Raw genomic sequence first — 15,507 nt, forward strand, 5'->3', positions numbered from 1 at the left:
CATCTGATATATCTGAGTTATTATTATTATTCCAAGTAATCTAAAAAGTGGGAGTGAGACAAAAGTATTCACACATCTACCTAAAAACAGACTGCTTTTCTGAGTTTAGATCTAGAATGAGGGTGGGTCACAGCTGGGCCTGCAGGGAGGGGCAGGATGAGCTCTGAGGGACAGCCACTAAAGCACTACGTGGTTTAGCATTTCCCCGCTCACACGTTCTCGCAGGGGCTCCATGCCGAGACTCCTTCTCTCGGGCTGTTCTGTTGTTTTGTTTTGTTTTAGAGAGAGAGCATGCACAGAAGAAACCAACAGAGGTGGGAGGGAGGGAGAGAGAGAAACGGAATCGTAAGCAGGCTCCACACTCAGCACAGAGCCCAACGCAGGGCTCGATCCCACAACCCTGGCTGTAATCATGACCTGAGCCGAGATCAAGAGTCAGATGCTCACCCGACGGAAGCCCCTTTGGCTGTTCTGAAAGCAGCCTGACACAGGGCCTCTGGACAGAAGAAAAGACTGCCTCTTTCCAGGCCAACCACATCTCTTCTGTTCTGGCTGGGGTTGAGCCACAGACCCCTGGGCTTTCGAGGCATAGTTTTCATTTGTGGGACAGAATGCCACTGAGTATCGACTGCCACTGAACAGGCACGGACCCCAAACAGAGCACCGTGAAAGTTACAAATTGAAAGACCATGTTTGGGGATTAATATGCAGAATATCAAAATACCAAAGCTCAATAAAAACACACAAATAACCCAACTTGTAAAAAATGGGCAAAAGTCATGATGAGCTTTTTTTTCTCCAAAAAGATATACTAACAACCAATAAGCACAGGAAAGGATGCCCACCCTTACTAATCAGCACAGAAACGCAAAGCGAAACCATGATGAGATACCTCTTCACACCCACGTGCATTGTGAAAAACACAGAAATCGACCAGAGAGGATGTTTAGAGACAGGATGTGGAGACACTGGAACCCCTGTACATTGCTAGTGAGAACGTGAGCACAGCCGCCGGGGAAAACAGTGTGGCAACGCCTCCAGAAATGAAGCACAGAATACCCTATACTCCCACACTTGCACTTGTAGGTATGTACCCACAAGGATTGGAAGCAGGGACGAAAGCAGTATCAGTACACTCGCATTCCCAGTGTCATTCCTGATAGCTAAAAGGTACGAATGACTCAAATGTCCATCAACAAATGAATGGAGAAAGAAAACATGGTCTGGGCACACCATGGAGCATTCCTCAGCCTGAGAAAGGAAGGAAATCCTGACACATGCTACAATGTGGATGAACCTTGAGGACATTACGATCAGTGGAAAAACCAGTCCCAAAGGGCAGATACACTGTAGGATTTACCTCCAGTCGAATTCACGGTGACGGCCAGAACGGTGGTGGCCAGCGGCTGGGGAGAGGAGGGAACGGAAGTTAGCATCTAATGAATAGTTCCAGTTTTGCAGGATGAAAGAGTTCTGTGCACAGACGGCGCTGCTGGCCGCACAACAGTGTGAGCGCACCTAATGTCTCTGAACTGTGTGCTGAAAAATGATGAAGGCTGGGCGGCTCAGGTAAGCGTCTGCCTTTGGCTCAGGTCATGATCTTGTGGTTCATGGGATCAGGGCCATAGTGGGCTATATGATGACAGCACAGAGACTGCTTAGGATTCTCTCTCTCAAAATAAATAAAACATTTAATTAAAAAAAATAAATGGGGGGAGGTGCCTGGGTGGCTCCAGTAGGTTTAGCATCTGACTTCGGCTCAGGTCATGATATCACGGCCCGTGGGTTCAAGCCCCATGCTTGGTCCAAAATTCCAAGTATTTGTTCTTATTTAAATAGAAATCTCCTATTTAACTGGGATTTATTTAATGGACTCCCACTGGCGCACAAGCCGTGCTGGGTGCAAAGGGAGGGAAAAGGTCGTCATGCCTTAGTGTGAGAAACTCACGTTTCAATTCAGGGGAAGAGGCAGAGAAAGAAGAGATGAGGGAAGACGAGATAAGGAATTTAATAACACAAACAAAAGGCAGAATGAGTTTGCAGGCTTTCAAGAGATACGTGCAGAGGGTTTGAGCTCTAGAGGAAGAAACCAAACGTCTCCACGCCAAACGTGAAATTTAAGGGAGGGAGCAAGGGCAGGAGGCGGATCTCAACGTGACAGACTCCACACGGAACTGGGGGCGGGCAGAGGAACACCTGGGGAAGAGAAAACCTTTGCAATGATAGCAGAGCGTGGAAACCGAGGAAAAGGGAGGAGAAAACGTCAGCCGCCAGAATGACACATCTTCTAAAACAATGCTTAGTCAGAGAATTACTAAAATACACAGAATCAAAGCACCACAGAACCACCAACTACTGCCAGTGTCTCCTGAAACGTAGCTTCCCAGCAAAGAATGTGCATTTCCAAGAATATCTGTATTGCTCACACCATGATTTTCTTTTCCACCACGGAGTGGGGCTGACGCCAGAGAACCCAGCCAGGGGCCCCAGGTCGGCCCGTAAGCATCAGCGAAGACGCGGGAAGGCGGGTCTGAGACCCAGGGCCCTTCGTGCTGCCCCAAGCATCACCCCTGACATGAAAAGAGAGGCTTTCATTCTCTTGAAATGCAGAAATATTTATTTTGGTTTCCTTCATTGTTTTTGGAAATTCTGTTTTGGTTTATAAAACATAGAAATAGCCAACACTTAAAGCAAACATTCAAAACCCCAAGGTGACAGATTATTGACTTGCTGTGCAATTAAGAATACACATACGAAGTTAGGCTACCAAATAGTGTTACTACAATGACAGTTCTGTTGTGCTTGTTGTGATACATGTACGCTCACAAATCCCAAACCAACTGCTTTCAGTGTAGAAACGACAACTTGATTCAGTCACACGTGGCAAAGACTTGCAGTAAAGTGAAATGCAGCTAATTTCCCAAATTAACGTTAAGAAAAAAATCCCTTGAGAAGTTAATCCCAGGAAATGAATTTTCCAGATTTCTACATTCTAGAATTTTGGCTTGGCAAATACATTTCATAAAAATCAGGTAGCATTGTTAAGAGTATTTGTTTATTACCGTCCATTTCAATACGTACCCAAGTATATCTATTCCCTTAACGTTTTGAAAGACATGCCTTGCCTGAGAGTTTATTTTTTGAGGGGGTGAGGAGAGGGAAGCCTGCTAATCCCAACATCATCTTTTGATATGAAAACCACATTAGAAATCCACTGGCCATCACAAACAGTGACTGGTTCAGGGAAGATAAAGTGGACAGTTACACAGGCGTCACAGTTGAGCATGGTTGATCCAGGTAATTTTATTTCCTTCTTGAAATGCTTGTTTTCACCGCAGGGTCTAAGGCAGATTTTTTAATAACCCCTGGGAAGGGATGGGGGGAGGGAATGGGGTGTGGAAGAGAGTCTGAGAGCATTCGGCCCACGGACGCCAGAGTGCGTTCACGGAGTCGCTCCCGTGAGCAGCCATTCATCTGAGGCTCCGTGTCTGTGCTGTTCGCAGCAGCGTCAGTTCCGCCCTTGACCGGGACCTTCTGCTTCCAGGGGCAGCGGGAAAGCTCGGGCGCTCCGTAACCCGGAATCGGAGGGGTTGTCAGAGTGCATGTGAGGCGGGGGAGGGAAGGAGGCAGGGATTAAAAAAGAATCTCTGGACCACTTGTGATGTCCTCCCGCCGGGACAGTTCTTGGTTTTAAGCGACGGGTTCCCTCCAGTGCACTGTATTCTAGAGCAGCAGACAAATGCAGAACTTGCAGCAATATCCTAATCCCGTGGTTAGAAAAACAGGGAGATGAAGTTTTCACCTGCCTTTTTTTTTTTAACTGAGGAAGTCACAAATCAGCACATTTATAGTTCCCCCTTTACAATTTTAAGGCTCGTTTTGGAAATTGTTATCACCAAAGGCATGGTCTGCAACACGAGGGGGCGGTAAGGCAGTGCACCACGTCTTCTATTCCTATGACAAGAGCCCCAGATGCACAAGTCAAACACGGATGCTCCCTTTCCTACGCGTGTTCTAGTCAAAATTACCAACGTGAAGGCCATTAGGAGACTTTGGAGGTGTGTGGTTTCGTCCTCACATTAAACTTTGATGGTGGAATACAGTTCATCTATCTGTGACCTGAAATAGTTCCGAAGCTCTGGCCGTCTGGCCTTCATTGTTGGGGTCAGAAGGCCATTGTCGACAGAAAATAGTTCAGGGTGGAGAGCAATGCCTTTTACCTGCAAATAAATGAGGCAATTAAAGCGAAAGCCAGGACGGAAGTGACCTGAATCTAAAAAGCACGTAGGCCCGAGGGTACGGAGGCCCTGCGCCCGTCCAGGCCCTCGACTCCGGCCAGCCGGCTGTGTCCACGCAGCGCAGGGACTACGCCCAGGCCGGAACCCGGGCCTGGATCCCGACCTCCAGGTAAGAAGGGCTACTGCTTGGTCACAGAGCCCGCCACCCCCCTTGCTGAGCCTCCATCCTTCACTCGTGGGTGTTTTCAGGTCACCTGGTGCTCCACACCTATCCACGCGGGATCCTCAAGTCGGAAGCCGTCGCGTAGGGTTCGTGCATGGTGACAAACGTCTTACCTGTTCAAACGGCTTCAGGCCAGCGTCCTTCCCGAGCTTCACCATGTCCTCTAGGATGGCTTTCCTGACGTCCTAGCAAGGCAAGGAAACAACACGCGTGCTGGGTTGGAGGCCTCTGGAGGCGGGCTCGTCTGGGAGGCGGGCCGCGGCTTCCGAGCCTCACCTTGTTCGTGCACAGGTCCTCAAAGGAGCCTTCAAATCCTTTCTTTTTGGCCCAGGGACATAACGTCTCAACATCGGGTACCACGATTGCTACGAGAAATGCCTTTAACACAGACGAGGGAGTTATGACATGGTTTGATGGAGATGTTCTGAAATAGCGGTTCGCTATCATCTTGCGCATGGACCCGGGAGGCTCGGACATAAGTCACGGCCCTCTCTTCAGAACATATTACCAGCCCCACAGGCCCATGGAGGCCGGGTTAAGAAGTCCCACCTCTAACTTAAAAAAACCTTTTTTTACATTTATTTTTGAAAGATAGAGTGAGACAGAGCTAACGCGGAGAAGGGGAAGAGAGAAGGAGACACAGAATCTGAAGCAGGCCCCAGGCTGTGAGCAAACATCTAGCACAGAGGCCAATGCGGGGCTCGAACCCACGAACTGAGATCATGACATGAGCCAAGTCAGGTGCTTAATTAACTGAGCCACCCAGGTGCCCCAAGAACTCTCAGCTCTAAAATGCACACGGCATCAGGAATTTTACAATTAAATGTTTTAAAAGAGTCATTGGGCATCAAAATCTGACAAAACTCTAATTTTTATTTACTTTTGCTTTATATATCAATCAAATGAGTATCAAATAAGTGAGTGGGGCAACAGAGATCAATTAACTGCTATAAAAAAGAGAGAAAGAGAAAACTCAGATTCATTTTCTTTAAATCTCTTTCCCAGTCTGTGTCTCCCTCTCTTTACCCCTCCCCTACTCACACATGCACTCAAAAATAAATAAAACATTTAAAAAATTAAAAAAAAAAAAACAGGGCGGGGGACGCCTAGGTGGTTCAGTCAGTTAAGTGGCTGACTTCAGCTCTAGTCATGGTTCATGGGTTTAAGCTCCACGATGGGCTCTGTGCTGACAGCCCAGAGCCTGGAGCCTGTTTCAGATTCTGCGTCTCCCTTTTTGTGCCCCTCCCCCTCTGGTGCTCTGTCTCTCAAAAATAAGTAAAACATTAAAAAAATTTTTTTAAATCTCTAATTCCCCCCCCCTTTTTTTTAAAATACAATTTAGTAACAATAAAACTAAATAAAGAATCAAAGGCATGGTTAAAGTACCAGGTCAAAGAAAAACCAGTACGCAAAGAAAAATAGGTGTATTCCTTATAAGGTACGAAAACATTCTTCTAAAAGTATTTAAAAGTCTCAAGACTTGAAAAAAAGATGAACTTTCAGGAAACCAGACCCCTTTCTCTTCCTTGCCAACATCTGCCCGACAGTTTGCAGAGACACGGCTCCCCAATATTGACCTTGGTTTTCATCTTTACGTATATCCTGGCTCACAACCACCACTGTTCAGAAACAATATGTTTGAAAATTCTAAACTTTCTCATAATCAACCTATCATTATCTCCTTTCATAATTAAATTAGAAGCATATTTTACCCGCTCCCGAATATCTTTATCCAACTCCTTTTGATCCACCAGACCACTCCAGCAAAGCAAAAGAAAACGACGCAATTTCAAGAGAAAAACTGTTCTGGACAAGAAACGCCAGCAGGAAACCCCCACAGGACTCCGGAACGTCACACATGAACGTCAGTTCAGTACTCATCGCCAGTTTCCCATCACACTGATAACGCTGCAGCCGGAGGCCCCCGGCCGGGTCGCGGTCACCAGGAGGCAAGGCAGACAGAGGACGCGCACGCACCTGCAAGCTTTCTCCGTGCACAAACACCTGGGCGACAGGCTCGCTTCGCAGGTAGATGTTCTCAATCTTCTCGGGGGCTATGTACTCTCCCTGCGCCAGTTTAAATATGTGCTTTTTCCTGTCGATAATCTTTAAGGTGCCATTCTGTTTACGAGAGGGGAGGAAGGGGCTGGGAGTCGCTCCCTGGCTGGTGCCACCCGCCCCTGCCCATGTCCGTCACACACGGCGTGGGAGGGGTTTGCTCCCGGCCCCTGGGGCAGCGCCCGTGTGGGGCGCCAAGGTCTCTGTGCTAGACTGGCCAAAGAGCGTCCGTCCCTGGTAACCCGAACCCCCACCCCCATTCGACCCATCCCTGTCCCGGGGCCATTCTGAGGCTTCCAGAAGTCAGCTGTTGGAAGTTTCTATGGCTCTGTCGGTCCACGTTGGTTCTGAGCCATTTTCACAAGGAGTAGACTGAGGGCCAGAGAGATTATGAAATGTGTTCATTAGCGCCAGAGGCAGAATTAGAACTGACATGCAATCACTCTTGAACTTGGAAAGAGGGACTTAATTTATTTCTCAATAACTTGGGTATGCTGAAGTCTGAATTAATTGGCTTGGTGGGGGGGATTTTTCCAGTCAATAAAAATTTCGGGGAGTATCATGCACCTTAAATCTATAAGAATCAACCAATACACAATAATAAGAATTACATTAGCCATTTCAGTGTTTGTAATTAAACATAGTAACCACTTAGAAAATGCAGTGGTTGATATCCCAACAAGCAAAACTGGCCGAACCCCCGGGCATGGCTTCTTATACACGCCGCTCTCTCTTACAGCAGCCTCCGGAATTTCTCTACGATAAATTTAAGACTAAATTCAAAGGAGTTGGCCTCATCCGTGGAACACTTACCCTATTTGTAATGAGATGACAAACCTAACAAACACATATATTCACAAACCCTTGCCCACCACACCTTCCTGGTGGTCTACCACACTGCTCCCCGCACCTTGTTAAACGGAGGCCTTAACATCGAGGTCTAGCCCGGATGTATAAAAGGCTGTACGTAGTCTCTCTCGGTTTCAAACGGGAAGCAGCAGAATTGATGTCAAGCATCAAAACCACACCTATTTGCTGGAATGAAGCTGAAAATCCTGCTCAGGTGGGCTCAGAGTATAAACCCGGTCTCTGCAGGAAACGGAAGAGCCCACACCACACCCCCTCAGCAGGGAAAGAGAAAAGTGAGGCCGCCACGTGCAGCCCACGGGATATTCTCTTCCCTGGGGCCGAAAACAACAGGCGGTGGGAGCAGGGGAGGCGAGTGCTTACTGGTAACCACTTTCCAATGTCCCCCGTGTGTAACCAGCCATCTTTATCCACAGCTTCCGCTGTTTTTGCAGGGTCCTTCAAGTAGCCTTTAAATATATTTGGCCCTTTCACACACACCTGAAGAGAAAAAGATTGGAGGGGGTTGAGGGGGGAGTAGAGGAAGGGGGTGAAAAGGTACAAACTTCCAGTCAGGAGGTAAATAAGCACCGGGATGGAAAGCACAGCGCGGTGCCCGCGCTAACACTGATGTGTGATGTATTCAAACGTTGAGATGAGGGGCACGTGGCTGGCTCAGCTGGGGAAGCCTCTGACTTAGGATTTCGGGTCAGGTCATGATCTCACGGTTCGTGGGTTCAACCCTCATGTCTGGGCTCCACGCTGGGATTTCTCTCTCTCTCCCTGCCCCTCCCCTGCTTTCACTCTCTCTCTCAAAAAAGGAATAAACTTAAAAAAAAAAGTTAAGAGATGAGATCCTAAGAGTTCTCACCACAAGGAAAAAATTTTCTTTTTTCTTCTATCTATATGAGATGGTGGATATTAATGAAACTTATTGTGGGTGATCACTTCACAATATATGTATGTCAAATCATTATGCTGTTTAGCTTTTGTTTTAATGTTTATTTTTGAGGGAGAGAGAGAAAGAGAGTGAGAGCGAGAGAGGGCAGGGAAGGAGTAGAGAGAGGGAGACAGAATCTGAAGCAGGCTCCAGGTTCTGAGCTGTCAGGACAGAGCCCAACACAGGGCTTGAAGCCACAAATCCTCACAAATCGTGAGATCATGACCTGAGCTGAAGTCAGATGCTTAATCTACTGAGCCCCCAGGTGCCCCAATCACTGTGCTGTTTAAACACACACAGTGCTGTATGTCGACTACATCTTCATAGAACTGTGGGGGGCAAAGGTAATCTGTTAACAGCATTTATTGGGGGTGCTCCGAAGAAAGCTGGGGTGCATGTGTGCACATGTCTCAGCCTTTAGCTAGAAGCCCCAAATTCCACGATCCAGAAGGAGCTACGAGAGCACACTGGGATCTCGGGGGTACCTGGATGCCCCCGTTTCCCTGTCTTAAGGAGCTCAGCTGCAGTCAGGCTGCAGGGCTACTGCCTGCCCGAGGCCCCGGCTCATAGCCGCTGGAAAACCCCAGGGGGATGAAAGCCTGTGAAGTAAGCACCCTTTCCTTCGCTAGGCAGTAGCTCACTCATAGGTGTGCAGGGCGATCTTTGGACCAGAGCTGTGCTCCAGGCCTTGAAGCAGTGGATTTTGCATGCTCTTAAGCCCAAGTCCCTATGGTGTCTGATGCAAGAGACATTAGTGGCACCCGTCCTACATTAGGAACCTTCAAAAAGAAGCCTGTTTGGTCCCGGATCACCAATAACATCAAGCTCAATGCCCTTACATGGCAGTGCCGAGAACAGCAGGGCAGGGGTCACGGCCGGCCATCAGAGGACCGGCGATGAGGGTGAAGGACTGGGGGGCCGGGGTGGGGGGTCACTTACCTCGCCCTCGCCCTTGGCAGCCAGGTAGTTCATTTCTTCTACATCAACAAGTTTTATAAGATTGCAAGGCATTGGGGCACCAACGTGGCCTGCGTGTTCAACAGAAGAATGGTCATTCCCAGGAGGGCTACTAGTGTCTTGGGCCGAATTACTTTTATAGCAAACAAGCCTGCTCCTGCTCCTAACAGCTGGTGTGGACTTCTGTTCTCTGCGATTATATCCCGTGCCCCCGCTCCCCCCGTTAAGTGAACACAGAGTGTTTATTCCTCGAAGAGAGACAAATATTCAAAAGTCTTTTAGGGACCTTTCCCAAGTTTGATGCTCCCAATTATTTTTCAGAGTAGAAATAATTTGGCTGCTGATTTTAAGGGTTTTCTACCAATGCCTGGAAGCAAGCTTTCTAAAACTTCTCATGGACTCCCATGATCTGATGGCCCCTGTCCATCTGCCACCTCTCTCTCAACAAACTTAACATCCCTACTTTCCGTGAGAGAACAACACAGGGGCGCCTGAGTGTCCCAGTTGGTTACACATCTGACTTCAACCCACAGTTTGTGAGTTTAAGCCCTGCACTGGGCTCTGTGCTGACAGTACAGCACAACTCTCCTGCCCAAAGTGGTTCCGACTGGGTTGTCTTTTCCCAAACAAAAGAATAACAGAAATGAGATAGGTTTTAAGAGCATCACGAATAATTCCTCCTACGTTTTTAATATTTTTTTTGCACAAGGAGATCACTGCTCCAAATTCTCCCGGCTGGTAAGGACCCAGGGGTTTATAAATCAAACTGTGAAGAAGGTTAGCGGGAGTGGGAGCAGAACTGTGCTACTAGGGTCCGGACACTAGAAGTTTCTAACACGCCAAATAAGTCAGTGGAGTCCGCTGAGGGGAGAACGTACTACGTGTGTGCTAGAGAGGAGAGAAACTTTGCGGTCAGAACGGGGCTGGAATCCTGGCTGCAAAGCACAATGCTGGGCAGACTCCTGTACATTACTTATGTGCTTTTTAATCAATCGTCATTTCCTCTCTGGGGTCACAGGGCCTGCTTCACAGGGAGGCGACGGACTGCCCACGATGTACACATCAAGCACCTAACACACAACCCCATTCATGACAGCTGCTCGATCGATCATCTTTGTGTTTGCCTCTCCTGGTGCCTTTTGGGAGAGATGACTTTTTCTTTTGCTCTGTGGTGTCGACACCTAGCACAGCACCCAGTGTAAATTCAATTCACGTTTACCAGCAAATAATTAGACCCCAATCAATTCCTTGTAAGCTCTGTTGGGCCCAGCATTCTGCACTGGGTAGAAAGGGCATCATGTCTCAGCTGTCAGCTCAGAATCTAGGTATATCCCTGACTGTCCCTGCATTAGAGTCGGGCCCTCCAAGCACGTCCCGCTCGGCCACAGCCGCCGCTTCCACGAGGCCCCCTGATTTATCAGACTGTCTGCCCCACAGCCTAATCACTGCAGACACAGAACTTGAGTCGGTTAATGAACCATGATGAACCCAACTCCAGCAATTCTGATTTTGAATACCACGATTCCAGTAAGGGGTGTCCGGCTCTGCGTACCTGCTGTCCAGTCCCCAGGCATGGTCAGGCAGCACCCGGCAGTGCATTCGGTCTGTCCATAGCCTTCATAAAACTGGACAACCGAGAGAGGAAATGTTATTAAAGGGAACAGTCACACCCTTGATGCAAGTGCACAAAGCATTAAGTTCTTCTAACTCCTGAGTAACGGCCAACCATGACCGTGGCGAAATCTCTTTTAAAATGTTCTACGAGTAAAATGTTGGATTGCGAGTAACTTGCTCCGTGAGGGTTCCCCAAGATGAGCAAACAGTTCTAATACGTTTTTACTTGATAAACAAGCCATGTTTGCAGTACAAGCAGTACGTGATGTCAAATGTCACATGACCACAACTGTGCCAATGATTCTTGAAATTCACTTTGATATAAGAGTGCTTCGGATTACAAGTGTGTTTCCGGAATGAATTATGCTCACAAACCAAGGCTCTGCTGCACATGGTAAGCTTGGAGACTACTGCTATGGCTTTGTTATGGCACCCAAACATCTTCACCGCCCCCACACGAAACACCAGCCTCTGTCCATGGTCATCTTCTACTTAGCCTCGTGCAGACAGGCCAGGGGGAGGCTGACATGGTCGACAGGTCACACTGCCCACCGCCCACTCGGGAACGTACTCACACCGTCAGCGCACGGCTCCGCCCGCACCTGTCTTATTTGTCACCCAGTCTCTCTTGCCTCTCCCGCCCCCTTTAGGGCAGGTTTTCTCTCCCCGGTTTGCAGGTGGGGCTTACCCCTTGCAACCCAGTTCCATACCCTCAGGCCTGGTTAAAGGCAAGTTTTATGGTCTGTGCTGAACCCCAGAGAAAATTACACGTGGTGGCCACAGACGCATCTTCTCCTGCCTCCCGTAAAAGATAGGCACACTCCTTTCTCCAAGCAACCTACGAATAACACAATCTTCCTGAGCAAAATAAGACACAGAACTCTAAGGATGACTTCTGGAAAGGAGATTCCTGGGCTTGGAAGAGGCAGAGGCAACGGGCCGCGGTGACGTCCCCCTCACCTGACAGCCGAGGGCTGCTCTCAGAAACGTCAGCACGGTGGCGGACACGGGCGCGGCTCCTGTGATCATCAGTCTGACCTTTCCTCCCAGGCTCGACTTACAAGGCAAGGAGAGGGGAGACAGTGAGTGTCAAATGGCTGCATGTTGGTGGGCTCCTCAAAGACACCTTTTGGGAACCCGGCACCCCTAATCCCCCAGCTCCTACTCTGCAGCCGCCAGAGCTCACGCGTGCACACACAGCTCACAGGGGTTCAAAAGAGGAATGCCTGGCCGGAGCCGGTTTCCACCCCAAGCGACCCCCTTCACTCTCAATGGGTACGAAGAATAACCCAACACCACTACTTGTGGGTATTGTTGTTTTTCTTTAACGTGCAAGTATTTTTAAGGAATTTGAACAAGAGTGTGGTGGACTAGGGGCAACCACCACATTTTTTGGCATGGTTTTGGACATAATATCATTCTTCCACATTCTTTATCACTCGTGCCTTAAAAAAATGACATCAAGAGTAACATATTTGTTTCAGAAAGCAAAGCAAAATAAAAAATTAGGAAGGCTCTCATACCCTGATTCCTTTCCTTCCCTACCATGTAACCATGTTGCTCAGGCTTATACTGGATACTAGGTTTACCTAGTGGCTTGGTCCTTAATTTTTAGAAACGTGCTAGAATTAATAAAAACATGCCATTCTCTCTTACCGTCATACTTCGCCTTAAAAAATGAGCCCTCATAGCAACTTTGAAGCCACGGTTAGTTTACATGATAAACAAGTTGTGAGTCTGTCACCTGTATCTTGTGGAAGATGAGTTTATCCCACAGGCTGTTGTTTCTAATGATGCCACTGCGAAGCTCAGATTCTTTCCGCTTGGAGGCAAAGTCCAGGAGCCATCGCTTCAGGGTGGTGTTTGCCTGCCCGAAAATCTGATGAGTCAAGAAGAGAGAAGGTTTCAAAATGACGGGGACCGCTAGAATCAGAAAGTCAGCAACGGGTGTCAGCAAAGGTGTGGACAAACCGGAACCCCCACTACGATGCTGGGTGCGGGGGATGTCCTATGGCTGGGTCGCTTTGGAAAGCAGACTGGAAGTTCCTCCAAGAGTTAAACACAGAGTTACCATGTGACCCAGCAATTCTGCTCCAAGGTAAGTACCCAAGAGAAAAGAAGGCACATGTCCATGCAGAAATGTGTACATGAATGTTCATACCACCGTTACACACAGTAGCCAAAAAGTGATGACAACCCAAATGCTCACCCATGTGTGAAAAGGTAAATAAAATGTGTTATATCCGTGGAATTTAAGAATCATAATAGATGAATATAAGGAAGGGAAGGAAGGAAAAATAAGATGAAAAGAGGGAGAGACAAACCATAAGAGACTCAAATACAGAGACCAGATTGGGGGTTGCTGGAAGGGAGGTGGGGAGGGATGGGCTAGATGGGTGATGGGCATTAGGAGGGCAATTGTCGGGATGAGCACTGGGTGTTATATGTAAGTGGTGAATCACTGGGTTCTGATCCTGAAACCAATATGACACTGTATGTGAACTAACTTTAATTTAAATAAATAAATTAAAAAAAATAAAATTCCAAGCCATTAGAATAGGACCGATCTTGTTATAACAAAAAAAAATGTGTTAGATCCATACAGTGGAATATTATTTGAACATTAAAAAGGATGAGGTACAGACCCATGCTACCACATGGATGGACTTTGAAAACATGCTAAGTGAAAGAAGTCAGTCACAAAAGAACAGATATTTCATGGTTCCATTCATATGAGAGTCCAGAACAGGGAAATCTATACACACAAAAAGTAGATTCATTTTGCCTGGGGGTGAAAGGTGGTAGAGGACAGTTCAGGTACAGAGTTTCCTTTCAAGGTGGTAAAAGTGGGCTCTGGTGATGGCCGCAGAGCTCTGTGAGTGTCCTAAAAACCTTTGAATTTTACACTTTAAATGGGTGAATTATATGGAAGGTGAATTACATCTCAAGCTGTTTTAACAAGTTTTTTTAAAGAACCATTAAAAAGGCCAGGGGCGCCTGGGTGGCTCAGTCGGTTAAGCCTCCGGCTTCGGCTCAGGTCAGATCTCACGTTCGTGGGTTCGAGCCCCGCGTCAGGCTCTGTGCTGACAGCTAGCTCAGAGCCTGGAGCCTGCTTCCAGTTCTGTGTCTCCTTCTCTCTCTGCCCCTCCCCCTTTCATGCTCTGTCTCTCTCTGTATCAAAAATAAATAAAACATTAAAAAAAAACAAAACCCCGAGAAGGTTCTCCTAGATAACAGAAGCCCTGCCTTATCATAAAGAGCATGAAAGCTGTCTGGTCCAAATTCATCTTGAAGAATGCTCATGCCACATGCTGGTCCTGCCCAGGATGTGTGGTCCATGCCTCAGTGACCCCCACACACAGAGAGGGGCTGGCACTCTTCATCCCTGGCTTGGCTCAGTCACTTCCTCTGTGTGGCTAAGTAAGTCATGTTATGGGTGCACGGACATTGCAATCTGTAGAACTATGTCATAGTTATTGTTCTCACATGATGCAATTAGCAATTTTAGGAGCTGACAGCAGGGAGAGGAGGGAACAGCCTCTTCTTGCAGATGAGAAAACGGAGGCTGACTCTTGAATACTGAAAACAAACTGAGGGCTGAAGAGGGAGGGGGGAAAGGGGAGGGGGGTGTCGGGCATGAAGGAGGGCATTTGTGGGGAAGAGCACTGGGTGTTATATGGAAACCAACTTGACAATAAACTATAAATAAAAAAGTAAAAAATAAATAAAAAGTAAGAAAATAAAAATGTGATTCAGGTGACATAAAAAAGAAAGAAAGAAAACAGAGGCTCAAAGACGTTACTGTACAAGATGGCCTCCCACCTGACAGCCGTCCCGCCCTTTCAGTTAACAAAGTCTGTTGGCGGGCTTTCTCTGAGTCCGTACCAACAGCTTTGTGAGGTAGGTGATTTCTGGCTTTACCGAGGGGTGAACCACTTCTGTGAGACCAAGGGAACCGAGGGTCCCCGGCTGAGCCGGATGTAGCCCAGGCCCCGGACTCGAGGCCCCGACTCTGCTGCCCGGAACTTACTCGGTCAAACATCCGGTTCAGCAGTCTGGGCACCACAGGGAAGATCGTGGGCTGCAGGGCCTTCAGGTCATCCATAAGCAGCCTGATGTCTCCTTGGAAAAACCCTATTTTAGCTCCATGACACAGCATTACACACTAGGGCAGGAAACGAGAACAACCCACATGTCATCATGGAAGCAGGCACCCCACAACATACACACAGACACACACAGCTTCAGCTACAGCGTTTTGGACGTTTCCAGAAAGCCTTAAGCTTCCTCATGTACGTAGCTTTTCAAACAGTGTCCTCACATTCCCTGGCCTTGCACAACGTGGAAATGCATTATTTCTCTTGATCATCCTGAAGATAAAGGAAACAGGAAGAAACCAGGCAGTGCTGTTTTCAGTGATGATCATGGGGCTTCTGCTGGTTTAGGCTGGTCCTAAACGGGTGGTGAATGTTATGTAATCCCGATATTTTACTCTTCTAGAAACTTTAGGCCTAACGTAGTCTCAAAACAAAAAAATTAGGGACGCCTGGGTGGCTCAGTCAGTTAAGCATCTGTCTTTGGCTCAGGTCATGATCTCACAGTCTGTGGGTTTGAGCCCCATATCAGGCTCT

General features: G+C 47.8%; 1 protein-coding gene across 6 annotated transcripts in view; it reads right to left on the minus strand.

The window, feature by feature from the left end:
- Positions 1-2,599: 2,599 nt before the first annotated feature.
- Positions 2,600-15,507, minus strand: part of ACSL1 (acyl-CoA synthetase long chain family member 1) — a 64,361-nt gene continuing 51,453 nt past the window's right edge. For all 6 annotated transcript variants that reach the window (XM_029934545.1, XM_029934515.1, XM_029934528.1 and 3 more), the window contains 10 exons: positions 14,907-15,041; positions 12,621-12,755; positions 11,837-11,932; positions 10,815-10,887; positions 9,245-9,333; positions 7,750-7,866; positions 6,439-6,582; positions 4,738-4,839; positions 4,575-4,646; positions 2,600-4,220 (listed from right to left, as the gene is read on the minus strand). In XM_029934545.1, coding sequence (XP_029790405.1) covers positions 4,080-4,220; positions 4,575-4,646; positions 4,738-4,839; positions 6,439-6,582; positions 7,750-7,866; positions 9,245-9,333; positions 10,815-10,887; positions 11,837-11,932; positions 12,621-12,755; positions 14,907-15,041 — 1,104 coding nt within the window. In that variant the 3' untranslated portion in view covers positions 2,600-4,079. The remainder of the gene's footprint in view (positions 4,221-4,574; positions 4,647-4,737; positions 4,840-6,438; positions 6,583-7,749; positions 7,867-9,244; positions 9,334-10,814; positions 10,888-11,836; positions 11,933-12,620; positions 12,756-14,906; positions 15,042-15,507) is intronic.

This window comes from Suricata suricatta, chromosome 1 (genome assembly GCF_006229205.1).
Source record: "Suricata suricatta isolate VVHF042 chromosome 1, meerkat_22Aug2017_6uvM2_HiC, whole genome shotgun sequence".
In the NCBI taxonomy this organism is placed as follows: Eukaryota; Metazoa; Chordata; class Mammalia; order Carnivora; family Herpestidae; genus Suricata; species Suricata suricatta.